The sequence below is a fragment of the Onychomys torridus genome, chromosome 2 (assembly GCF_903995425.1).
Source record: "Onychomys torridus chromosome 2, mOncTor1.1, whole genome shotgun sequence".
Taxonomy (NCBI): Eukaryota; Metazoa; Chordata; class Mammalia; order Rodentia; family Cricetidae; genus Onychomys; species Onychomys torridus.
The window spans coordinates 101,933,368-101,961,212 of NC_050444.1; the positions used below are offsets into that span (position 1 = coordinate 101,933,368).

The 27,845-nt window shown below is 39.5% G+C and overlaps 1 protein-coding gene across 5 annotated transcripts in view; it reads right to left on the reverse strand.

Annotated features, from left to right (window-relative positions):
• The window catches only part of Bnc2 (basonuclin 2), a 288,209-nt gene that overhangs the window by 252,724 nt on the left and 7,640 nt on the right, over positions 1–27,845 (reverse strand). For 3 of the 5 annotated variants that reach the window (XM_036179982.1, XM_036179981.1, XM_036179985.1), the window contains exon 2: positions 26,329–26,529. In XM_036179982.1, the coding sequence (XP_036035875.1) occupies positions 26,329–26,424 (96 nt within the window). In that variant the 5' untranslated portion in view covers positions 26,425–26,529. Of the gene's footprint in view, positions 1–26,328; positions 26,530–27,845 lie in introns of those variants that run through there. The other 2 variants (XM_036179983.1, XM_036179984.1) reach the window with 1 other exon arrangement.

Sequence of the window (27,845 nt, forward strand, 5' to 3'; positions counted from 1 at the left end):
CAAACATTAGGCAGGGAACCCCTCAGGAGAAAAGGAGGAAGGATTGTGGGAGCCAGGGGGGTCAAGGTCACCAAGAGAACATAGTCCACAGAAGTAACCAAGCAGGGCTCATAGGGGCTCAACCACAACCACAGAGCCTGTATGGGTCTGTACATGGCCCTCTGCATATATGCTATAGTTGTGTAGCTTGGGATTTTTGTGGAGCTCCTAACAGTGGGAGTGGGGGAGTCTCTGACTCTTTTTGCCTACTGTTGGACCCTTTCCCTCCCATTGGGTTGCCTCGTCCTGTCCAGCCTGGATGTGAGGGTTTGTGCCTATCTTATTGCATCTTGTTACGCCATGTTTGGTTGTTATCCCTGGAAGGCCTGCTCTTTTCTGAAGGGAAACGGAGGAGCAGTGGATCTGGGGGAGAGGGGTGCGGGGCTGGGAGGAGTGGAAGGAGGCGGAACTGTAGTTGTGATGTACTATATGAGAGAAGAATAAATAAAAAGAAATATTCAAAAAAGCAAAAAGAAAGGGTCAGGGTGATTTCTACAACTGACTTGTTCCTGTTTTTTTAAATATCTAGCACAGATAAATGCTTAACTCAACCAAGTGATTAAGACTGATGATACAAAGATAAATAGACCTGAAAATGAAGTAAAGAAAAAGAAAGCAAAGGCTCTGAGGCCAGTCTTGCTGGGTACAGATTTTAGACTTTATTTTTTTGTCTATAAAATGATAACAAAAATATCTTCCCTTGGTACTTTTTAAAGTCTATATGGTAAGATAATGCAAGTGACATGTCGTGACCCAAAAAGTGAAAATACAAGACAGCAATCCTTGCCCTGTGGTGCTCGCTAACAGGCCAAAGTAGACACTACACCAAGTATTTATTTTAGGTATCAAGATGAGGTGTTCAAACTGCATGGCTAAAGAAACAAGTTTTTAGGAAAAATAGTAACACCAGTCAGAGAATATCTATGACACAGTAATATAAGTCAATTTTTGAAGCCGACACAAAAAGCAGGGGTAAAATCAGTTAAGAGAAGCACAAATGTTGCTCACCAATCACAGTACGGCTGCAAGGCTGCACATAAAGGAAAATATTACCCACAAACACATGCATGTTGCTTGCTGCTATTTTAATTTCACATAAATATAAACAGTATTAGCTTTCATATGATCTCAACCCCATGATTACAAGGAATTTTTATAAAACAAAGGAGAGGCTAGAGTCTTGTTAAAAATCATTTTAAGCCCTACTATCAAGTGCTAAGAAGTACATGGCAAGAAGCTTAATTCAAAGCAGACAGTTAGGACCAATGACACAAAGAGAAACTAGGCCCAAGTGAGCATCACAGAAAGAGTGAGCTTACTGTGGGCCTTCGTGAAGGTCTCCCTGGCAAAGCAGTTACACAACTATAAAAACCTGGACCAATATAAAAGGTAGAAGGGCAGAAAAGGCTGCTTTCCGGGTGGTCTGTTATCTCCCTTCCCACAGGTAAATGAAGAAGTGTAAATGTTTTCCTAAAACTTATCCCCTTTCTCCATTGTTTCTGAACAGCCAAGCTTCCCTAGAGACCAAAGCCACCAGACAGCTCCCCAGGACTACAGATCATGAAGGACCCAGGACTACAACCGCCTTTCACCTTCCTCAAGGCCAGAATCCTTTCCCTGTTTTGCAGAACCAAAGACAACTCAGTGGTAGAGGACCTGACAAGCCAATGACCCTGATTCAATCCCAAGCACTGAATGAATGAATGAATGAATGAATGAATGAATGAATGAATTTACTTTAAGAAAATGTGGAGTGGGAATCTGCAATCCTAGGACTCAGAAGGCAGAAGATTTTGTGTTGAGACCTGTCTGTGCAGACCCTGCTTCAAAATCATAGGCACAGACAGACTGGAAGCAAAGGAAGATCAGTGTTGAAGTGACTTAGAGGAGGTCACAAGGCTCAAGAGTGACATGATAGCATCTGAACAATCAATTATCCTAGGAGGTTCTCAACAGGAAATGCCAATGCCTGACAAAAGGGACAGAGATATGCTCAAAGGACAAATGTTGATTTTTTTTTTTTTAAATGGAATTTGACTTGGGAAAAAAATCCTGACTTGGCTGAAATGTTCTTATTAGATTTAATTATGGAGTAATTTCACTTTTCTTGGAAAATAAAAGCAAACTTTTAATAAATCAAGTTGAAAAGTATTGAAAAGAACTACAACATCCTTTTCATAATTTTTAAAAATTGCCCCCATGATCAGGATAATCAACTATATTTCCAGATAATCTAAATATACGTGATAGGTTATTGGGCACTTTGATTTTTACTACCTAGGAGAAAAACAACTTCAAAACTGATCATATGAAATAAAACAGAAAGAAAAAGCAAATATCAGTATAATATAACATTCTTTTTGAAGAGCCCAAGCACCTAACACTTTTTTTAAAATCACATTTTAAAATTCCCAACTAGAGACAAGAATCATCCAAACCCCACTACCACCTGAGGAAGCACACAAGAGTAGCAGGAAATAATTCTGTGGGCATCACCAAGAGTGTAGGGAAAACATTTATGAATATGTCTTAAATTTGACACATCAAGTCCACATATAAATCTCGATTTTGTTGTAAAGTTGATTGCTTGGTGGTTTAAGACTTCCCATAAACAATGTCAATATATCTGTTTAAAAAGAACCAACTATCATGCAAACACCACTAATCAGATTAATCCCGGGAGGTCTATCTTGACAAAAATGATTTTATAGAAATGCACAAATCAGGCACTTAAAATTCTATAAAATAGAGCATGCCGGCTTACTCATGATTCGTTCTTCTGTATCATGTTAAATTTCTGTTATGTGCCTTTTCGAGTAGAAAGAAGGTCATCAGAGGAAAGCCCTCTTAGCTCACCAGCTTTAAAAGTTTCTCCCTGTAACTATCTGGGAGGCAGTAAAGTGCACAGATGCACAGGCACACACATACACGTTTCCCTACAGATACTTTTAAACGCATTTCTAAGGATGGGAACACAACAGCTCACAGAAGCAGGGAGACAAAGTGTTAACATTTGAAAATTATTATGATCTCTTTTCTTAAGATAATATAGACTTGTGTTCACAATGAATCAACTAGAAACATGCATGCTTTACAAAAGTACGGCACAAGAGAAACAGCGCACATTTTAATCTGTCATAAGAGAAACTGTTCCATCAGCGTACATTTTATTCTGTCATAAACTAACCTGAATCAGATCATGAAGCAGCCGAGTGTTACCTGTAATACCCACAATTACAAATGAAGTCAAATCATATGGGTCTTTAGTAACTAAAACAATAAATGAGGCTGAGATAACCCTTGAGAGGGGCACAGGAGGTCAGTGTGCAAAATCTGAGGCCATTGTGAGGCCTGGCGTACCCTAAACCCAAGACTCTGCTCCTGTTTTCACAGCGTTGCTCCTTCCTGAGACTCCAGCCCTGATAACTTCCATGTTAAACTGCCCAATGTCCAGAAGTCCTTGTTTGAAAGCACAATGGAAACCTCTGGCCTCTGGCTGACCTGAATTAGAAAGGCTGAGGATAGCCCTTCTAAATGAGGGGCCTGGGTGTGTGTGTGTGTGTGTGTGTGTGTGTGTGTGTGTGTGTGTGTGTGTGTGGAGAGAGAGAGAGAGAGAGAGAGAGAGAGAGAGAGAGAGAGAATGAGAATGAGAATGAGAATGAGAATGAATGAGAATATACACGAGCTGGAGAACATACTTAAATTTGTTTTGTTTCAAACTCAGACCTTTTGCATTCCAAAACTGTATCCCTCTGACTAATATAAATAACCGCTGTTAGAGAGAAATGGTTAAGGGGAGGGGGCAGAGCCAGGGAAAAGGAATGAGGGAGTAAGAATGGTAACATACAGTACCATGAGCTGCAGAGGCCTCCCAGTCAGTGGTGCAAGGTTAACAGATCAGTCCCGCTGGCCTTCAGGCCGACAGCAAAACAGCTGGGGAAGGGGGACAGGGATGGCGGCCAGGAGGGGCCCTGGCTTGGGCAGTTTACACAAGAAGGCAGCTCGGCTCCTTTCTGGCTCATTCCTCCTCTCTATCTCCCAGCCTCTGTGTGTGTGTGCGCGTGTGTCTTGTCATATTTTCTTCAGCTGTTAATTGTCCGGACTGCAAGACTTTAAACAGCCACAGTTTAAGAAAAAGTGAAACCCTCCTAAGTGACCATCACAGCAAATCAGCTTCATGCTGATGGGTAAAATTTTCCAAGGGAAGTGTTCTTCTGATAGTTCCTGAGTCTCCAAGCCACCCCCACCCCCACCCCACCTCTGCCACACACACTCCCCTGGAGGGCTAAATGCACTGTGGCAATAAAACATTCATGCGACTTGGAATTTTAACACAATGCCATTTCCCTAGTTTAACCTGAAAGGAATGCACTAGTCACAACAGACTACATCATCCTGCCATTAAACCCTGCCAAGGAACCGCTTTTTGGCCACGCTGCGCCAGCTTTGACGGGAAAGGAGTACACAGACCCACACACCGAGCACAGAGGGGCCACCTCTGCTTCCTCAGCCTTATCCAGAAACACCCTGCCCTTGAACATGACCCCTGACCTCTTGCATTGTGACTGGCTTGGGAGGCATGTGTCACCCTAGAACTTCTGTACAGCCACACACCGAGCAGGCAGGCCATTTGTGGCTCCCTTGCAACAAGTCCTTGGGCAGATGCCAGCATCCTCTCTTATTACTGTTACCATTCAAGGTCCTATGGCTTCACAGAAGGATGCTTCTCCTGGGTTAGATAACGCTGAGAGCTGCAATGGGGCTGTCTTCCCTTTGTTTGTTTCGTACTTTTTAAAAAATAAACTTCACTTTGCATCCATAATTGGGTTATGATTACTGATGTGACCATTTGCTTTGGGGACTACTTATTAAAGGTGCCAGTTCTTTCACATTCAAGTGACATTTAATTTAGACTTACAAAATACAAAACAGAAATAATTCTGACGTCTCTTGATAATTTTAGAGAAAAATTCAAAGGTGAGGGATCTGAAACAGGCAGTTAACCGTTTCATGCAGCTAATATCACAACACAAGCCAGAAACTATACCAGATATAAAACTGAATTTCCAGATTTGTTACTAGTGCAGAGAGTACTTCCGAGCAATGTAAACAAAAAGCTAAGACACAAGACGAAACACGCCTGCACCTAATGAGGAATTTATGTCCTAAGCAGTGGGCTGGGGGTGTGGCACAGTGGCAGAGAGCACTTCCAGCATTGCCAGTGCTCACCCAGCATTAGCAAGGCCCTGGGTTCAAACATCAGCAGGGTAAGATGTACAAATCAGTAAAAATAAAATCATATTCAGAGTTTACAAACGTATCTAAGTGCTCATTTCAGTACTGAGGATAAAGTCCAGGGCCTCAGGCATCCTAGGTAAGCGCTTCAACAGCGAGCCCCATCCGCACATTTTAAACTTGTTCTAGCAACAGTGTGGATCTCAATTTAAAAAAAAATCAACATAGGCTAACAAATCACAGCAATGTTACCAGAGACTATAAATTTGCACATGCAAAGCATCATTTTCCCCTAACATTCTTTTTGTTACCCTTCCCTTAATTTCCCCCACTGAAATATGGCTTTCTTGCGATCTTTGGAGTAACCCTCCCTTTGGTCATGCCTATGGTTTCCTTGAGTAACATTTTCACCTTCAAACTTGTTCTGTGAATTTGTCCTCCTCCTCCTTTCTCTTGTACTCAGGGCAAGTCTGAAAGGTAGAAGTCCCCCTCTTTCTGACCCAGCCATGCAGCCAGCTGAGCCGAGATCTGCCCTGCAGAAGGCAGATGCCCCACTGTTAGTCCCCTGCAGTGAAGCCATGCCCCTTTGCAGTCACAAATGCAGAACATTTTACTCCTTTAAGAGAATACCCTACCATACAAAATGATGATCTCAAAGCAAGTTAACATGCACATAGGAGACAAAGCCAAACAGTCCTCTTTAGTGTAATTTTTGTCTCTGTAGTAGCTGGAATTAGCCTTAAGCCCTAGTTAAAAGACCTTTTTCTTTTCCTTTCCTTTACAGAGACATTATCAGGCTTCAAAAAGTCATTGTAATCCCTTCACCTTAGCTAGGCCACACCAAGTCCACATAGGAGAACAAAAATGAACTTCTTTTAAAAAGAAGAACTCATATTTGGACAGAGGGAAATCAATCCATCACAGAAGCAAATGTTATCAATGCTTATGTAAATAATAATAACATTCTCACTTCAAAATAGAAATACTGAGTCAAACTACCAGTTCAGAATTTATGAAATAAAGCAATAAAGACATTTTCTTCAAGACATTTGATTTAGTAGCAATAAATTCACATTCTGCTTGTGATGTCATCAATTTCAAGCCTACTAAAACTAAAGACAGAGTCATAAGAAGCCATGAGAGTAAAACCACATAAGATACTGTCTGAGTCCCAGCAGGCGTACTTTTCTGCTTACATCAAATTCATCGACACAGTGATCCCAAAGGGTTTTGAGACCAGTATCTAAAATATGTTTCCATTTATTTATTGCATGTATTAGTATGTGCCCACCAAATCCCAGGAGCAAAGGTCAGAGGACAGCTTGTAAGAGCCAGTTTTCTCTTACTGCCCTGTGGGATTCAACTCCAGTCACTAGTCTTGGTGGCAAGCATCTTTACCTGCTGGGCCATCTAAAGAGACAAACCCAAGTCTGTGAATCTGTCCATGAGACACTTGTCACTGTCTCCATCATCAGCCACTCATAACTTCTGAAATACTCTGGAATTCGGGAAACATCAGTAAACGAAGGGGTAAGCAATCTTATTTCCAAACAAACTTCTGACCAATTTTATCATCTGTTTACTATGTTACATATCAGAAAATCAGAGATTGCTTATAACCATCAAAACGAAGCTTATTTTGCATGAGTATGTACTGAGGACAAGTGAAAGTGTGATCAAAATAACATGGAACCTGAAGAAAGAAGTCACACCAAAATTTCACTCAGCAAGCAGGAAGGATAGCTCAGTGGGTACAATTTTTGCCACACAAACAGCAGTACCTGTGGTTTCCCAGCAGGCACATAAAAAGCTGTACAGTGTGCCTATAAACCTAGCACTGGGAAGGCAAAGAGAAGAAAATCCCTGCAGCTTCCTGCCCAGCCAGTCAAGCAGAATACCTAAGCTGTGAGTTCAAGGAGAGAGAAGAGACTGAGGCTGACATCAGACATAGACCTCTGGCTTCTGTGCACACAGGTACATGCGTCTGCACACACAGGTGCCAAAGTACGTATACACACACACACACATACACACACACACACACACACACACACACACATTCACTCACTGGAATGTAAAAAGTTTAAAAAATATCAGAAAATTTTGCTGAATTATTTTAGTGAGGACATAAGAAATGATAAAAAAAAAAAAAACAAACTTTGTAACCATCGGTAATTCCCATTTTCCTGGAAATAGAAAACTTTACCACATTAAACAACATTTAAATACTTGAGTTCAAAGCTTCTATGGTAGCTTTTGAATTCTAGTAATCAAAATAAATGAGACTTTTCTTACCAGCTTCTACTACAAACAGCACATATTATTTTATAAACAAACACACATAGTATCTTTTCTTCAAGACTTCACTTCAATCCAATAGACTGGTTAAATCATACACACAAACACACACACACACACACACACACCACACCACACCACACCACACCACACAACACCACACACACGACTCACACACACAGGCTCATTTATGCAGTGACAGGCTCTACTACTGAATGTAAGAAAGCCTCAGAGGTAGCAAAGGAAAGGAGAGGACAAGAGAGAAGAAGAAACTGTAAAGAGGTGCTGCTGGACACACAAGTCAGGAAGAAAGGCAGACAGGAAACTGCAGGAAAGTAGAAAGCAAGAAAGTATGAGCTTGGGAAGGGAGGGGTGAAAGAATCAGGGGGAGGCTGAAATAAAAAGGGACGGCTGTGGGAGATAGGAGGGACTGAAACCCCGTCAGACACTACAGTAGAATGGGCAGCTGGCCGGAGATGCTAATTCAGCGCTTTAACAAATCAATGCCACTTGAAAAGTACAATGAGAGCCCTCACTGGGTGGATGTCAGGGGACTGAGAAAATGCATTCTCAAGTATTTCACATTAAGAGGGAATAATGTGTTAATTTATAACTCTTCACCCTATACACTTGGATTATCTATCTGTGTCAGCGATTTGACTTCTTAAATTTATCAAAAACACACGCAAAGGGAGGCGGCTTCTGCTTTCACCACCGGGAAACAGGAGGTTTAGGAAAGCAGGTTCTGGGTACACCACTCTTCCTCCCCTGTTTTGGCTCCAGTCTTGGTGAGGACTGCAGGGAGGAGTGGGCTCCTGAAGGAAGATGGGGGGAGGGAGGAAACCCGTGGTCCAGTTCCTAAAGCCACCAAAGAAAAGGCTCTCCTGGCCTGTGGTTGATTGCATTAGGTGCCATCCGTCAAACGTGACACGGGAGAGAAGAATAACTTGAATCAGCAGCCTGGGCTGCCATCGTCAGAATTTACTTTAGGGAAACTTCCTCAAGTCTCTCAGCACACCCAGAGGAAGGGAAGCTGCTGACAAAAGGGCCTGTAATTAAACAGTGCTCTTCCATGCCACCAGAATCCCATAGGTGGAGCTCATCAAACTGGGATGTGAAGGGAGCACCAAGGATATCCTACATGGTCAGTTTTGAAACAGGGAGGAGAGAACTTACCTGGAGGAGCCTTTTATTTCTTAAGGAAAAATTACTCTATGGAACACTGAATTCCTGAAATGCTTTATAGGAAAGCAAATATATACGCACATACATACACACACACAATGTGTGTGTGTATGTATGTGTGTGTGTGTATTATAAATTTCAATACAATGATAGCAGCAGCTTCTAACCTGAGACACAGAAAGACTGTCAGTAATTCCTGCTGCCTAGATCTATGTGTTATCTGACTTACCTTTTCAAGGTATAATAAGCATTGTCAGTATGCAAAGGCAAGTCTGTTTACAATTTTACAATAAATGGAAACGGGTACATTTCAAGAAAGTGTTTTAAGATCCTATCTTGAAAGATATGAAGGGAAAAGTGTTTTCACATATTTTCACCAAGTGACCAGGTTGTAACTGCTCTGACTTTGAAGATTTCTTACACTACACCCAGCAGCATGTGAAGCTATAGGGTATTTGTATTTGCTATTGTACAATGGCAACAGAAACAGACTTTCTTTTATTTTGAGGATATTCATATGTAAATGAATGCTGATGAATGGAAATGAGATGCTGCACATGATGGACAACCTTCAGCAGTTAGTTGAAAAAAAAAAAGGAAATTATCTCAACTCACTGAAGCTGGACTCTTTTCCCCTTCTACAGCTGGGCACAGAAATGAAATGAAAGACAAGGATGGAACTTCCACCAGCCTCTATTGGCGAAATACCATCTCCTCATGTCAGAAAACAAACATCTTCTCCATTTCGCATCTCTCCCATGACAGTATCACACAGTTAATTTTTAAATGAATGTTGACTTGACACTAAAATAATGAGCCCAAATATCCAAAATAATATAGTTATTTGATAAATTTTTATTTATTTCAAAGGCAATAAGTAATGAGAAATTTCCTGATTCAAGACCACAGCGTGTACTATTTTCTTTCTCATAAAAATCTTAGGAGAGAAATGCTACTATTCTTGACAGTACATGTGCAGTGAGGAAGTATCAGATACATGTGTGCCTTTCTGGAACAACTGTATCCATGGAATAAGATTAGTCCTGTCCCCAGTTTGGGTTGGTGTGCGTGTGTGTGTGTGTGTGTGTGTGTGTGTGTGTGTGTGTGTGTTTTGCATCAATTACCATTCCTGTCTGTCCATCCAAGCTACTACCACATACCTATCTAGTCTTATTATGGTGCCATTAATCCCCTGCTCCTCTTCCCCTCCCCCACTGCACTCACCTAAAGGGTTAAAAGGCTTCCGTACATTTGTGACTTGTCAGTGACACATAATACCCAGGTCCTTCATGCAATCAACTTTTACTTGACATGCCTTTGCTCATCACAGGACCCACATTACTACTGGGAAAATGAAGAAAAACCTAAATTAACACTTGACATTCAATATGGTCAAGTCCTTAATTGGCTGGGCTTCCTGAGAAAGCAATTTTCTATTCCCCAAACTGTGCGCATGTCATGTGTGGAGTGCAGCTCTTGGCCATCACTGCTGTCCCTCGCTCCCTCTAATGAGAGCAGATGAATTAGTGCTACGTGACACGATTTGAGCAGGGCTTCCTCCTCTTCCCCTCCCCCAATCTTTCTCTCATACCAGTGACAGCTGTGTGGTAAGAGGAAGGAAGAGAAATCCTGTAAAAGATGATCATTTTTTTAAAAATGAACCTTAAATGTCTTGTTGAATCTGAAACTAACAGGGTCATTTAATTGTGGAGGTGGGGAATGGACTGTTACAAAGATCAGGGGAATTATCTGGATATGGTTGATTTGGATTGTATTAAGCATGTTTTCTCCCCCATTCCAGGCTAGTTGCTGTATTAAGATTGCACTGGTCCAATTAAAATGGAATTTACATCCACTTAAAACGTTTTTTAAAGGTCTGGAGAATGGGTCAACTAGGGAAAAAAATGAAGTAATTATTAATGTAAGCCTGCATACATATAGAAAACTTCCTTCAACATAAACTCTTTCACTATATCTTGTTTTCAAATCTTATCCAGTGTCAGAATTCAGTGCTGGACATTCTATTTGAAATGTTTCAGTTTCATGTCCTTTACTGTTGAATGACCGCAACAAAAAAATTATTTGGTTACGGATTTTGTTCCATTATTTTGGAGAGGGAATATACTCCACTCGTGTTCTGCGTGTCTAGCTCCACAAGAAACAAGTAAACAGAAACAGGAAAGGAGGGCAGAGCAGAATCGGGTCTATTCCAAGATTCAGAAGGGTCAGTTAAGGGACTTCCCTGAGTGTCCACTTCCTCCTTTTGACACCACAGTCACTTTAAATGCCTAAAGGGCTTACTCAATGTGATGAGAACAAATGGAACCAGGGAATGGAAGACTACTTGGCTAATCAAACATTGGAGAAAGTAATTAGTCTCAAATGCATGCATATGTGAAAATAATTAATGGGTGTCACAGGCACCTTAGCACTTTAGATCTATACCCACCTATTTCAGATGAGAGTCAAGGTAGAGATGCTCTCTGTGGACCACAAAATCAGTTAAAGCATTCAAACCAAAGCTATTGCAAGTGCAGTCCCCTCCTTAAGCAGTGATCATGGAGCTGTTCTTTTACAATTCTGGTTATAATTTAAGTTTAATTTTAGTGAGGAAATTGTTCAATTTAACAACATGAAAAAGTTGGATGGTACTTACTTAGGTACTATGTGTAAAGTTAAAATCTAATACCAAAAAATCTAATTTCTCCATTTTGTATATCTGAGGAATGATATCAAAAATAACACTTCTTAGTCCCCCCCCACACACGAAAGACAAAGCAGGAAGATACTGTAGACTAGAAGACAAACTAAAAGAGTAAAAGCCTGAATTTCAACACCTGATGGAACATCAGAATTCCCAGACAAAAGGAGAACTCTAATAGATGAGACTAATTTAAAAGTATGTTCACAAAAGCAAAACAACACACTAGAAACATGCTCTGCATAAATCACCCATCCTGTGAACAAAACAACACACTAGAAACATGCTCTGCATAAACCACCTGTCCTGTGGACAAAACAACACACTAGAAACATGCTCTGCATAAACCACCCATCCTATGGACAAAGCACTGGTGTTTTAGTATCATTAAGATCCCTTCAAAAACGCACTTGAGACAATTTGTGAATGGGCGTTCTATCAGGTGTTTAAAAGAACTAAGTAGACAGTTTAGTATTCTGGAAAAGCCACACAATCTGATACATGCAGCCAACTGCTATAGTAGCATTATCATCGCTCAGCATCGAATGGCAGTGTATTCTGCCAATAGCTTTAGGGTGACCTTTGCAACGCTGACTAATCCGTCAAGTTCCATCTCTGAGACACAAGGCACAGACAGGAACAGTTTATTAACTTGGGTAGGAACTGGAAACCAGGAGGTTCCAAAAGGGAGTGTACTTTTACCACCCAGAAAATAGGGACCTCCTTTCCCTGAGAAGAAAAGGGTACACTGTGAGATAAGGCTGAATAGTCAGTCCCATGGGCTTCCTCTTATCATTAGCCTTTTATACATTACAACCCAACATTAACAACTTTACATGTTCTTTTCCACGCCAACTACCTTTTGTAAAATCCCAACAGGGGTGGAACGGGTGGGCAGTGGTATTTCAAAGAAATGAATTCTAGGATCAAGAGCTGAAGCAAAAAGCTGTTGGTATTGTCTCAGAACTTTAAACCAATTATGACCTGTGCTAGTTCATTCATGGGTAGTGGCCAACTACTATTCAAATGATCTGTCTACAGAATTCAAAAGGGCAGCAACAATGGGTCAAAAGCAAAAAGGACTCTGTAAGGAACTGAGAAATTTCAAGTATCACCACGAAAAGACATGGTTTGATTCAAAAAAAGTAACCTGTGACTATGGCAAAGTGACATGCTTAAACTTGATATTCTCTTAGGAATGAGCTGGCTTTGAAGCTCACAGTAAACCTGAAATGGTTCTGTGGAATATTACGTCTTAATGTGGAAGGTTGGTGCCACTGTCATGCATACACAGAAGAAGCATGTCAAACTTGGAAATAGCTGCATGAGCAGCTCCAGGGTACTCAGAACAGAAAGGCTGCCCTTTCGTTGTGCACATTTTATGGAGAATTCTACTCTGAACTGTAGGAGGAAGCTGCCATGTATATCCCACCTGGTTAACACAGCGAAAACAACACTACACCTTTCTCCAAAAATATAAACACATCAGAGAGAGAAAGGATGGCTTTAAAAAGCATGAGAGGGAATGACAAACTACCTATCAAACATGCAACATACATGTGGTTTATAAAACCTAGTAGTGGCGAAAGGGCTTTGTTACTCCATGTTCCAACTGTTCCACCCTGCCTGTGCTGCTCTCCCCTTTTATCCAAGCTCTTCCCCCTCCCTGTATGAAAGATATTTAATCTAATTCCCAGTTGAAAGGTTTCCAAAAGTATTCCTCACAGCTGTGTTGATGCTGAACTTCATGAACACAGCATCCCACCCTCTCTCCAACACACTGGCAGATGCTTACTACAAGCTGCATCTACTCTTGTCTTGAGATACTTGACTTAGGAGAAGACTAGTAAGTGTGAATGCCTGGTCTTTGCTCCATTCCACATCTTTCCTGAAGTATGGGAAGCAAGCCAAGACGTACTGTGTTTCCCACACAGAAAGTTTGCTTCTGGTTGGTTTCTGACTGTCCATTGACAGTAATCAACAAGACCCAGGGTAGAACCCTAGGCACACCTAGGTCCCATTTGCAGATCATCTTAACAAGATGCTCTTGTTTCTTGTTCCCACGAAAATCAATAACAGGATGACCTTCAATTTGAAACCCAAACCAATTAATTACCTGTTCTGTTGAAAATGTTGATATTTGATTTGCCTGGAGAATTTCAATTATGAGTAGATTATTTCTTTTAAAAAGCCCCTTCAAAAAATATAGACTGACATTGAAAACCTCATCTTATACAATATAAATGATGTTTTCTTGAAGCAGGGATAGAATATTGGCCTTGCACAAATTAGTAAGGGGAAGTTTTCCCCTTGTGGTCCATCTCTTCCTCGTGACATCATAATCAATTGAACTGGTAAATTATAGCAATCCCACAAAGATTCGAGGCCAAGAATCTACTGCACAAAGGTGAGATGAAAAGCTCTCTACAGTTGATTCAGCTTTTCATCTCTATCAGTTACTGACACAAATCATGGGATTGTTGTTGTAATTCAGAAATTTTCATTTTCTAACTCTAAATTTCTTATATACCTACTTATATTTAAATAACTATATCATTCTTATTCTGTCCATGAATTTGGTTGTTCTCTGAATATGGATCATAAGGAAAAGGCTTTACATCAAAATAACTAAAAGCAGAAATATATTTACTAACTTACTTGTTTTAATTGCAGGGAAAAACTGAACTCAATTCATCCCAGTGGGGAATTCCCATGATGAATGATCACGTGCAATGAAACTATTATCTTCATCCATTAAAATATTATCTAAAACAGAGGTTTCTATCTGGCAGCCAGTGGCTGATTATAGCCTGCAGATGAGTTTTGTTTGGACCACACAGTTTTTAAAATATTTTAATATGTTGCCAAGATTTCAAATCAGGAGATTTCATATAAAAATTGTACTTCTGGCTTCTCATTAAAGAAAAAATTGGGTGATCTGGCAACCAGGGGGCCTGCATTCTCACCTGGTAACAATTCTCTGGACCCCAGAACTACCACCTCAGTGGTTAGGAGATGAGCTTTCTGGTCTACCACAGACCCACCAGACCCACTCTATAAGCATAATTTTCATTACCTCCACGTGGGCATCTTAGGTAACTATTGATCTTTGAACTTTTGTAACTATTCCAGAAGAGTTTGTAGAATTGTTGCAAAAAAAGGCAAATTCTAAAAACATACTTAAATATATGTGTGTACATACTTACATATTTCATAAATTTATATCATGAATGAAAATGGATAGCAAATTTTACTTCCGAATATAGTTATTCTAGTTAAATGTAACTGTGAAGCAAAGGAAACTCAATTTCATAATTTAAAACAAAAATCTAAGTAAACAGTTTCAAATTGATGACCTAGTCTTACACAGTGATGCATCAGACCTTTACAAGGTTTCCAATCAACTCCATTCTTCCCTGCAGCCCAGAAAGGATGCTCATGGACCGCTACTCAGCTCTACATGAATTCTGATCCTTCACATGTTAACACTTTCATACTTCCTTGCTAGAACTATCATGTACTTAAGTGAAAAATGGACCCTAGTAGTACATATCTTTAAGGTATATTTTAAAAGTCAACATTTAAGATGTATAAATACCATAACAAATACTCATGTTTACTGGCCCCCCTTGTTTGGCAACATCTGACATTTATACTTACATAGTCATTACTGAAATTTCAGATGAACCAGAAAGTCATGACATATTTACTTTAAAATGACTGTTACTTAAAAGAAAATGTCTATGACAAAGTCACCATGCATTTCTTTCCTTTGGTTTTTTTTTTTTTTTCCCCTAAATTGGAAGCAAGTACAAAAAGTTTATTACAGTTCATAACTTCCAATCAACTACAGCATCTCAGCATCTAAACCTATTAGTGAATTTTACAAATTAAAATGCCCTAATTATCATTTTCCAATCATAGTAAAAACAGGTTATCTCTAATTAATTACCGTAGTCAAGAAAAACGTGGATCTCCAAACAGACTTTATTGAGTAGACTATTACCAGTCATGTATCAAATTATCAAAAAAAAAAGACTTAGATCAACTATAGGATAATATTTTATAGTCATGCTTCACCACTGGCCCATATATTTGAAAGATTACTTGTTAAATAAGATGTTTCTTTTCTATGAGAAAGGTTTTTCTTTCAGTTTTCCTTAAAGAAAGAAATCCTTGAGCATAAGCTAAATATAATTTACAATCAGACTTTAACCCCCAAATTATCTTGATTCTGAGTAACTTGAACAGCTTGTAACAGTTCAAAAAATCATAATGATCACACTGAATTCCTTAACTCCGAGGTGAATAGGAAAATAGAAAATATGCTAAGTCTGGGCACCATGAATGCAGTTTTAGCTGATGCCCAAATGGCACTGATGCATTCCTTATGGGAAACATTCTTCCTTAATTTCTATTATGCTTGAGATTTGAGCAATTAGAAACAGACACCTGGAACTCACTTATTAATTTATCTCTTCCCTCCCCTTTTATACTTCTTTCCACATCATTTCTTAAGATGCCTCTTCAAATTGATGCTCTCATATAAAAGGCCTTGAACCAGTGCTCAGCATTTTCTTCTTTAAAACATCTCACTACAGTGTAAAACTGACCCTGTTTCATTTTTTAAGTCTATACCTCCATTTTTGTAAGTATATATCTTTAATAATTAGTGTTTAATGGTAGAAAATTAAACTAATAATTCTAGAAAAACAATTTTTGTGATTTTCTTGCTATGCCATTCCAAAATACTTTTAAAAAGAAAAGACAATTCTCCCCGTTGATGACCAAAGCCTTTAGCTACCTTTCAGGGTCACATAACACATCATGAGTACACATACAATGTCCCAATCTTGCTGGATTTCTATAATGTACTGTTTTCAAAGATGAAAAATAAACATAAAACAATAAATGTATAATTTTATTTAATCTTTATTTAGAGAGAGAGAGAAATACTGCTCTTCTTTAACTCCCTTTTTCCCCCTATTGGTCACTAATTCCTGTAGTATAGGCTCTCTGGTTAGGGTCACTGCAGGGACGTTCTGCAGATCAGGAGTACAAGACAGGCAGGCACAAGAGCAGCAGGTTCTCAGAGTCTTCTGAGGCCAGGAGCTGTTGCTTTATTAAGAAATTGTATAGAGTTGCTATTTACCCAAAGTCAGAGCAGCCAACTTCTCGCTTTCAACAAAAGAGTGTTTTTAATATAATGAACATCCAGGCTTCTCTGGTCATGAAGAACCTGGAATATATTATACATGCGTGAATGTGGCCAGGATGTAGTGTATGGGATGTGCTTCCTATCAACAGATTAACACTTCATTTTCATTACTCTAATCTCACCACAGGCTGTGAACACTCTCTTTTTCTTATTTGAACAACAATGGTGCATGAAAAACCAAGCTGACAGGCAGGCTGGGTTCATTAAATGCACAAGGCCTTTATTCCCATAACACATCTCACCTGGATGAAGCCAGGGTTCTGGTTTCCAGGCTGCTACTGAAACAAGCCCTCCCAGATGTTGGACTTCCGATGTTTCCTATCCCCCTTCTTACATAACTTATAATAAAAATCACAAATAAAGCAAAACTGAAAAAACAAAACAAACAAACAAACAAAAAAAAACCCTCTTCCCCATCACGTACTGTTAAGCACACAACAGCACTGCAACATATCTTAGATTCACTCACTCCCATGATTACTTGCCAAAAGTATTCGGGTGGCTGCTAAGGGAAAAGACAAGAAGGCATCACAGGTGTGAGTTCATTTCTCAACACAGTATCTCTTCCTTAATTTAATTTTTACTTGGAATTTAAAACTTAAAAACCTGACAATTGCTTCCAGAAAACTACGGTTCTCTACTTGTTGAAAATGTCAATTCACAAAATAAGAAACAATCACACTATTTCTCAATGACACCGAACTTCATTTAAAAATCTAAGCTTATATCTCTGAGGCAAGGCTCTATGTTCACTTGTAACACAGGAAGGGGCAAAAAGCTATGCATAGGGACACACTGTTATATAATCTAAGGCACCATACGTTTCCTGGGGTGGGGATGCTTGTTTGGGGTGGCCCATCCATATGTGCACTCATATACTCCTTGCAGCTAATAATAAACGTACCCTTAAACAAATCATCTAAATGTCTTCAGACAGTCCAACAGGCCTACACTGTCTGTGTGTCTACACATCATATATAAATGCACAATTGCATGGAGATATAGGATTTGTAACATTTTCTATAGAAAAACAATAAGACTTGTCCCCAAAGTCCAGAGCAGGACTTGGGCTTCTATCTGGTACTCTAATCTTTATATATAAAAAAGAAAGGACAAAGTAAAAACAATATTACACATTGTCCTAGAAACCTAGCTAAGGCTGAATAAGGTTTGACATGAGGTCAAGAATCATCATGCTTGCAAGCATTCTCTCTGAAGGGACAGTCTCATGAATATACTCAGTATATAATGTCGCAGTATCTTACAAAGCAGCAACCCTGATCCACTGCCCTCTGGCACTGGCAGAAGGCATATCTTTGGGCAGTTTTCTTTGCTCATGCCTGATTAAGTGTCCCAAACAACCATCCTAATGATATAAGTCAATGACAGCTTCCTTGCTTTTAATTGTCATGGAAGGAGAGAAAAAAAAAAAAAAACATTATTAAAACTCTGCTAATGGAGGTTCTCATTTTAATATTAGTTTTGTTATTATGTTAAGCCAGCTGAAAGTCATTCTTTTTGTCAGGTAAATACTCATTATCCTGAAGTTTTTCTTTTCAGGCCCCCTGTTCAGACACTATGATCATCAAATGTAAATCCTAAAGAATTGTCTAGAGAACCAATAGCCACTGAAAGGCACCTTAATAAAGCTGAAAAATCCATGACAGTCACACACAAGCACAGCAGGTAAGTACTGGAAGCCATATTTTTCCAATTTACCAAAATGTTTTTAACAACCTCTATGCCATTTCAAGACAATGAGTTCAATTTATTAAATGCAAAACAGTGATGAATGTGTATAACACATGCTTTAAATATCTGTTTCATACTATCATGTTTCTGCTGGCCGGGTTATCATTTCCATTGCTCTTTTCCATGCCTCAGCTCTTATTAGCTGCAGTTCACATTGGTCACATCTTCCACTGGCGGCCCTCTTCTTTCTACCTTTTCCTACTTCTAAGCAAATATCCCTGTGTGGTATTAAGTCCAAGCATATAAAATGACAGTGCTAAGAAAACTCTTAGGAGAAAAGTAAGAGAAGTCTCTTTGTTGCAATCTTTCTCACTCAAAAGTGAAGGATCAGATTGTGTATCTATCAGCAGAGCCTCTGAGCAACAAGTCCTAGGTCCCTGTCCTCACCATCCATATGCAAGGATGGCACCAAATTCCAGAGCTTCTGTCAGAATGACAGAGTAGCTGCTATTTTCAAGCACAGTTTAATTCCTTCTCATTAAGAAGAAGAGTAGAAAAATTAGGAAGTTGTTTTATGACTAAGAGAAATGCAAGGGGGTGGGGGGGAATAAAGTCAGGAATAAATTAAGTCTATGAGAAAGGAAACAGGAAGTAAGAACAAACTAACCTTGTACTTAGGCCATTAAGTAAATGTCTATCAGCCAAACAGGAAGAAGATTTATAACTCAACACCCCTCTCTGACACACAAACCCTAAAGACAGTAGCAAAACATTACATTTCCAAAGGACTGGGTAAGTAAGATGTCAGATGTGCTCAAGGGAATCAGTGGTTTCAATGAGTAACTTCCTACAGTCCAACATTATTCTTCCTTTACAGAGAGAAATGAGAAACTGATGGGCTTAATTAAAGAAAAACAAAAGGATATTATATTGTTGTTAAAGGATCAATTCTTTTTCTTAATTAGAATGATGATTAATAAGCTGAGAATTTGATTTCTGAACTCGCCAGTTTGAGTAATGCATTGTTCTCCTGTAGTATTCCCATTAAGGAAAGCTCTGAAGACAGATGGAGACAGCGCTCTCTCATCTCTGCACTCTGTGGCACAAAATGATGTGTGCTGTGTCCCAACAAGACGACACTGCTCTCTGTCCTCAGCCAAGTCAACTCCAGTCATAAATGCTTCACTGGAGGGTTAAATGCACACTGTAAAATTTGTGAGGCTTCCTACAGGGAAGGTACAAATTAAAGAAGAATCAATACTTTTATTTTTTTCTTAGTCTCTAAACTTGCTTTTCAGCCTGGGGATGGAGAAGCTGTACAGTTTAGGCTCGGAGGGGAAATGTGGGCTGGAGCCACAGCCCCAAGCTCTATCTTAGTGATATCACTGGCACACAGTCTTTCTTCTTCCCAGGATAATTTTTTTATTCTATTTTCTGTGTGTCTTTACTAGTTTATCTTCTACAGGAAACTCCTTCTGCTCCTTATTTTGTTTATACAACAGGATCTCAAGGCTATTGTTCCTACTCTGCCCCTTTCTTTATTTTTCTTAAGCTTCTTGGAAGCCAAAGTTCCTTGAAAGGGTATCTGAGCCCCTTTGCCTCTGATTCCCAGGTGCTTCAGTGGATGAGAGGCACCTAGCAAAAATGTGGACGCCAGCTGCTCTTCTGGAAATAAGAGTGGCATCAGCTTTGGCAGATGTGGCTGACATCAATCATTCCCTCCGACCCCAAACACTCCTCTGGCCAAAGCTTAGAGAACAGTGGTTAGTGATCAGCAAATGTGTATCATGAAAGGCTCAAGCGGATCTGCACATAGAGCAGAATTCATGCTTCCACACACATCACACCAGGCTCCAACCTTCCAAGGAAAGAACCCCTGGGACCATTATACTCCATGTTCTTTCAACAACAAAAGGTGAATTCTAGAGAAAATGACTTTCACTGAAAAAGGTATCCCACAATTCACTGTTTTCCCTCTGGCCACAAGTTCTGTCACTATACTCTAGGGGGAAGGGAGTTAGCACTTAAAACAATCTAAACACTGTAGTTTACTTAGAAATACAGGATAAAAAGAAAATTCCAATTTCTTCTCCTTATACTTTTTGATATATATTCTAGTCCATGTTACCAAGTTAGCTATACACAAGCATTACCTACAAAGTCTTGACGACTGACCACAGCAATGTCCACTATGTCTCCCTTAAGTAAGTATGTGCAATGTATAAGGTAGGGAAGAAGAAATACTAGGATTTTTGTTTTTCACTGAATTCTATGACGCCATCTCACTATCTATAACAGACTGTTCCTTTGGAATCAGCTCTCTGTGTCACAGTGACCTGGCAAACTTGAATGCTTTCACTATCACTGGAATCCTTGCAATCCTGCCTTGGCTGGGACCCATTCACTTTTGCCCCACCTTCCAGAGATGACTTGCTCAGCACCTACTATGTAAAGGAGGAATTGTCATGGCTCTTATTCCTGACACAGCAGGAGGAGGAAGCTATGCTGCAGTGGAAGCCTAACTCTGTCTTGTTGCACTAATCAATTTCTATAAAACTATGTACACTGGTATCTATCAGTGACTATAAAGATACACTCAGAAATATCAATGCGAAAAATTAGCCCACTAGTATAGACATTCATTCTTTTTACAGATGTAGTTTTCACTGCTGTTACTTGACTCACCTTAGGAAAAAAAGGCTTTACAAATGATGTAAGTTACATGTTTACAGATAACAGAAAGTTGAAACAAATAATTTCAAAATTATCCTCAACTATGCTCAAATTCATTTGAAGTGATGTATGTTGGAAATAAGCTTTCAATTTGTGGAGGAGTTAATATGTCTATATACACATCTGAAAATATATTTATTTGTGCATGCTCTGTTACAGTAACATATACATGGAATATCATATGTACATGGTCTCCTACATTTCCATTTCATTACATACTACACAGCTCCTATTCAGTGAAGCCTGCATGCTAACACAAAGTTGGAAGGAAAGGCTGAAACATGGGTACCTGCATCTTTGCTACCATTTCCAGTTAAATACTAGTCTAACAATTATCCAAATATTCCTACTTGTATGCTATAGTATTAAAATGAATGTCAATGGTTACATTTCAGTATGTACCTATTACTGAAATTTCAAAATAAAGCACATCACCTTAAATTAGAGGAGGGGCTGAAACAGAGCAAGCAGCATGCTAATTCAACAAGCTAAAACTATCTGCCACCAAATACAAATACTTATGTTAACAGAAGGGCAATTTTCTTCAATTTAATCCTTTTTAAGTAGGACATAATAATCCAAACACACCAAGTAGAAGAAGGAAAAGTTGAAAAGGAAGAAATAGAAAACAGAGAGGGTAACCTAGGGATGGGTTCTGCCTGGTAATGAAAGCCATTTTCAAAGACCATTAACTATCAACTGCTTTACTCATGACTCTGATTAATAAGACTATTCATTCTATGTTAAAAAGGGTGTCTATTTTTTGAGGGAGAAGCTTTAGAATAAAAATACATTACATGAACTATAAAGAAGAACCAAGCCACAAGACATAATTTAGACATTTGACTTTGCAAGAAATACTGAATATGAATCTTTAAAATTGTTAGTGACTAAATGTTCAAATTATTTTTGGAGGGTTGGGAAGACAGGAAGAGAAAAAAATCATCGTTTTCATTTTAAATACAAATCCTATGACTGACACTGTGTTTGTCCTGATGAATTGAAAGTAGTAAAAGACTACTAGAAAAAATCTTACAGAGCACGCTTGTAAATGGATTCAAAAATGTTATTATGTGTTTCTTAGATATTCTAACTCATTTCTCAGGAAAGTGCCAGGTTTCACATGAGTCAAAAAGTTTACTCTGCCCTATCTCTGGTGAGCAGATGGTCGGGAGTAATGTAAATCGCTGATTTAATTCTTAGCTTTCTCGATTTTGTCCCTCACCTATCTAGGAGATGATTTCTCTGGTGATAACTAACACATCATGCTAATGAGAGAATCTAATGCACAATAGAAAAATGTCACTACTAATAATATTTGCATGAAGTTAAATAAAGCAACTGTAAGAGAATGTCAGACAGTTGTTCTTTAATAAGACACAGTTTCACAATGAAATTATGTTGTTAATTTTGTTACATCATTGGGTGAATCCTAAATTACTACATAATGATGCACAGAGTCATTTATAATTCTAACTTAGTATTTCAGTCTACTCTGAAAATTCACAGCCCTTACTAAGGGATCTGCATTTTATTTGAAACAGGTAAGTATACCTCAGCAGTAATAAAAGTCATAAACACCTTTGCTAATACATGAAAAATGATTATCACGATTTACCTGCACAGTGTCATTCTTAAAAAGATTTCCAATAGATCAAACTATAACCCTCTCTTGGAGCAAGTTAAAAGAATTTTACTTGCTACTTTATAAATACACAAATATGTATAAAACATGTAGAGAAATAGCATTTCAAAGTCTGATTTTTAAAAAATCCAAAAACAAGCCCACTTTCTCCACTACCACGTGCCCCCCCCCCCCAACACACACCTTTTCTTTTTAACAATACCTTATCAATCTATACTGAGCAAAAGACGGTTTGGGGCCATAGGAGATAAGGAAAAAGTGGAAAAGGTTTTTGGATATTATCAATCTGTAACTGGTCAAACTAAATCCAGAACTCACAGCTACAAAAGTCAACAGTTACACCTTTCAAGGTTCTCAAATACCTGTCTGCAAGACAATATTCTTTTTCTAAAAAAAAAAAATGCATTTCAATGTTAGAAAAAATGTTGTAAGATAGGGAAATGAAGTCCAGAAGCCATATCTAAAGCTTTAAGGGGAACACACTTAATTCCATTGAGTCTGAGTCTCTGGACCATTAAATCATTTGTTAATATTAGACAGAAGGTAAAATTCACATTTAAGGACATCTAACTTCATTCGGGTGAGATACATGGTAAAGACTGTTCCAGCTACCTTCCTAGCTTACTCTGAGAAGACACAGACCTAGACTATTAAACGTCAGTGTCCATGAGACATTCCCAAACATACATTTTCTATAGCTGAAGCCCATATGTGGTGAGCTCTCCACAGCTCAGTCCTGACGCACCTCTCACTGGCTCTGCTAGTCGGTCTCGCCCAACCTTAACAAAGTAGTCAATGAGATATTAGTTTTTACCCTACTGTAGAAAACAACTGTATCTAATGGATTTTATTTACTTCCTGAGCTAAATTTTTAGTTAGACATTAAAATGATCATCAAAAAGCCTTTTTTGTCCTAAAAATTAGATATATAGAATTATGCATACCTGATTAAACTGGAAAACTTTTATGTTTAGCAAAAACTGGCTTATGTGGGTATTGAAACTATTATCTCTCAAAATTGTTGGCATTAAGAGATAGCACTTCAGGAAGTGTTTTACACACACACACACACACACACACACACACACACACACACGCTGAACCAGCACTGCTGATGAACTATACATAAGGAAAACAAACACATTAAATACGCACAGCATACTTTTATATTTAGACAGTTTGAATTTAAGCTTACATAATCCTGAAAGAGAAAGAAAAACACATACACACATGTGAACTCATACTCCTTTTTACGTGATTTCCAAAATGCACAGAAGGTAAATATTTAGTAACCATGAAAGCCAATAGAAGACTATGTATCACTAACTACATCAAAACAACAACAAAATAATAAAGAAACCACAGTAAAATAGTTTGATCACAATATTTTTTAAAATTGTGATTGTTCAGCCTTTGCTGTAGTATTCTATTTAATAGGCATCATTACGCATAAATCCCTTCCCTGTATGTTTATTCTCTTCACAGTCACTGATATTCACTATACACATGCATTCATACAGGTACACACGAAACAGATTTCTGTATCAACCCCCAAACAGCTGCACAGAAAACATCATGATAGGCTGGTTATATAAACTCCTCTATGAGAAATTTAAATTATTTTCATAATTCTGACCTATTTTTCATGTAATTTGCTTTTATTACTTTTTTTAATCTTAAATGTTTTTCACCACTTAAAGTCTCCTTAGATGCAAATTTACCTGGAAATGGGCTAGTGCCAAAGAAGCAATCTAACACCATCTCTGTGGTTCAATAGCCATTTATCAATTGATCACTATCTGTTTTATTAACCCTTTTTTCACTAGAAGAAAAAACCTAAAGCAATCTAACCTCTCAAAGCATGCATACACACTCCACTAAGTTAAGGAAAACCCGATGGTGATTTCTAAATTTAAAAGTGAGGCACACTTTATTAGGTTCTAAGGTTAGTGAAAACACAAGAGAGCCACTCAGAGAAGTGCTTCAGAAAAACACCTGGCAATGCTCTCTGCAAGGACAAGGGGCATCTCTGTTAGACAAGGAAGGAACTTTTCACTCGAAAGAATGGGACTGCATATAAAGAGTTGCTTACTGGGTTTATGTTGATTGCATTTAAATCTCAGCTTACTGTATCAGCAGTTATCAGGGTCCCTCTACAGGATGTCAAAATACACCTTACTCAAATACATTTCTCCTATGTAAAACTGGTTGATAAAACAGTTTACCAATTAAATGTTACAAGAGCCCGGCTCTATTCACCGTCTTTGGCAAATGTTATTTCTAAACTTGTGACAGTTTACAGCCTTGCAAATGGTTTTCTTCACTTCATTACCAAACATTTCTAAATCTACCCCAAAGTATTCAATTTCCGGGAACTCTTACATACAAAAGAGGGCTATTAAAAAGCTATTGCAGTATTTTTTTAAACGAGTGGGGCAATAACCAATCTTTAAACAACCGCCATCTATCTAACATCTCAGTGCATTTGTCAGTACTACTTTGGTGCTGCGTGGACGATAAACTAACTCTTGCTTTGTATGGGTTTGGTGTAGGCTTCTGAAAAGCAAGACGTGTCTAGGAGGGAGGCACCAGGGAACTTCCCTCCCTCACTTGAGCACAGTCCAAAAGGAAAGTTTCTGGGTTGTTTCCCCTTCGCTTCCTCTTACCCTCGCTCCCCCGTGGAGCCGCAGAGCCAGCAATTGTGCAAGAGGAGCCCGGCCGCGCAGGGCGCGAATCACCGAGCGCTTGGTACGGGCGGCCGCGGGTGATTAATTATCCGTCCGCTAGCCTGGCGCTCTCCGGGAGGCTCTCCCGGCAGGGCAGCAACCGAGCTGCGGGCAGGGCTGCGGCTGAGCAAGGAGCAGGAGCGGCTCGGGGAGGACGCAGGGGCCGTGCCGAGTGTGAGTGCACCGCGGCGGGCGGCGGGCGGCCGGCGGCGGGCGGGTGGCGAGCGGAGCGGGCTGCACCGCGCTCGGCCGGCCGGGGGAGCGCGGGGAGAGCGCAGCCACGGAGAGAGCCGGCACCGAGGCCGCCAGCAAGCACGAGTGCAGCCTGCCGCCCGCCCTTCGGGCTGACCCGGCCGGCAGGGAAGCCTGCACAGCCTTGCTCAGGTCTGAGTCCAGCTGCTCTCGACAGCAGAAGTCAGACCCGCTGCTGCTGCGAGGGGCCCGCGTTTTAGGACTGTTCAGCCGCAAGACCTACTTCGAGACGGCAGACACTTTGACCAAGTCCTGCACTCAGTCAGAAAGATACATTTGTTGAGTAGTGGCTTTTCCCTTTTTTAACGGGAAACAAAGAAATAAATTAAGGATTCGCAGGACCCAGGCTGCACACTGTGAAACTTTGCAACAAATGCCTTTGCTTTCTCTAACTTCAATGTCCTTTCCCCCCCTTTCCTTAAGGAGCCCTTAGGGAAGCCATGAAGTAACAGTGCACATTCCAGTAACACAGTTGTGGGGAAAAAAAATAGGTATTTTTTTTTTTTTAAATTTCTAAAACATTTAGAAAGAAAAGTAGTAGGGAGAAAAGGGCACATAACAACTCGATGTTTCTTAAAAAAAAAAAAAAAAGAAAGTAACTTACCTGTTGGGACATTCTGAACAGGAGGTTAGTATCAGCGTTCTGCCATGTCCCCATGAACCCTGGTTCAGCGGCAGTCGTTCTGGTTCCGAACTGCATGGAGTTGTCAGTACAGGAGTCTCTTAAAGTCAAGTCTCTTGCCCTCTTTGGCTCTCTGTCTCTCTGTGTGTCTCTTTCTCTCACATCCACTTCTGCCTCTTCTGACTGAAAAGTGAAGGTGGATTTTTTGAGCTTCTTGGCAGCCAGTAGCAGGAGTATAGTGTAGTTAAGAAGCTGGCTGAACTGTGCATTTCATTTGGGAAGGGGGAGATCTGGGGGAGGGAGGGGGCCAGAGCTTCCTTCGCACCTTCTGCACAGATATCCCTATCATTTATGCATAGATTGTGACTCCCCGAGCTTGCCTTTGCTCGGTGGTTTAACAGCTGCCTGTCAGGTGTGCAGGCAGCGCTGGAGACCCAACCATCAGCTTCAAACCCTCAGCCACTGCATGTCATTGGATAGCAGAGCTAGGAGTCAACTGTACCGTTCCACTGTCAGACACCAAATGACACCCTGCACTAACCTCTCTCCAGACACACAGAGAGATACACACTCGTGCACACTCCAAGCAATGCCACACTCACTGTGCACAAGGCCAGGGAAAGCCAGGGCCCTTCCCTGGGAATTTTTTTTCCCCCAACAATGCTTTCTGCTCTAACATGTTATATCCAGCACAAGTCTTTGCTTTAACACTTGTAAAACTGTGATACTTAAATATTTTTAATTACTCTGGAAGCAAGGAGTCATCTTGAGGAGAACATAAACTTGGTTGTCAAAATAGCTGCCACAAGTCACACAGTACATGCTGAGCTATTTATAACCACATATAAGCTCATAGAGAAAATAATGTGCAGAGATTTGACCTTATATTCTAAAGGGTAAGCAAGTTAACCTACCAGTTAAACATGCAAAAATAAATATATATCACTTACTGTCTAGCACCCCAGGCACTAACTACCAGACTGAAGGCTAAGTAAGGAGAAGCTGAATGCAAAAGAGAAAAATGAATACATTTAAAAAAAAAAAAACTCACAAGTAGAATACATTCCTTTGTTAAAGTTCCCAGGTAAACCATCATAGCATCATTTTAAATCATAAAAAAGGAGAAAGAGGAAGAAAAAAAAAAAAAAAACCTGTCCTATTTCAGGCAAAAAGTAATGCATATAAAAACTACATGTTTCATTCAGGATCTCTATGAAAAATTCTGTTTCCCTGCCTGATGAAATATAACCTTGATAGCAGGTCATATTTTTAATTAAACTAGTTTTAGGATAAAACATCTATTTACTAGATAATATTTAATCTACCTTATTTATGGAAAAGCAGAACTGAACAAAACCCACTGTACGTAAACACTGGAACTTCAAAATGGAAAGCTAAATTCATGCCATCTCATAAAAGTAGTCAGCAGGAAAAAGCCATCCTTCCTAAACTTAAAATGTAAGGACCATTAATCTTCAGCCACTTACAAACACTGAGGA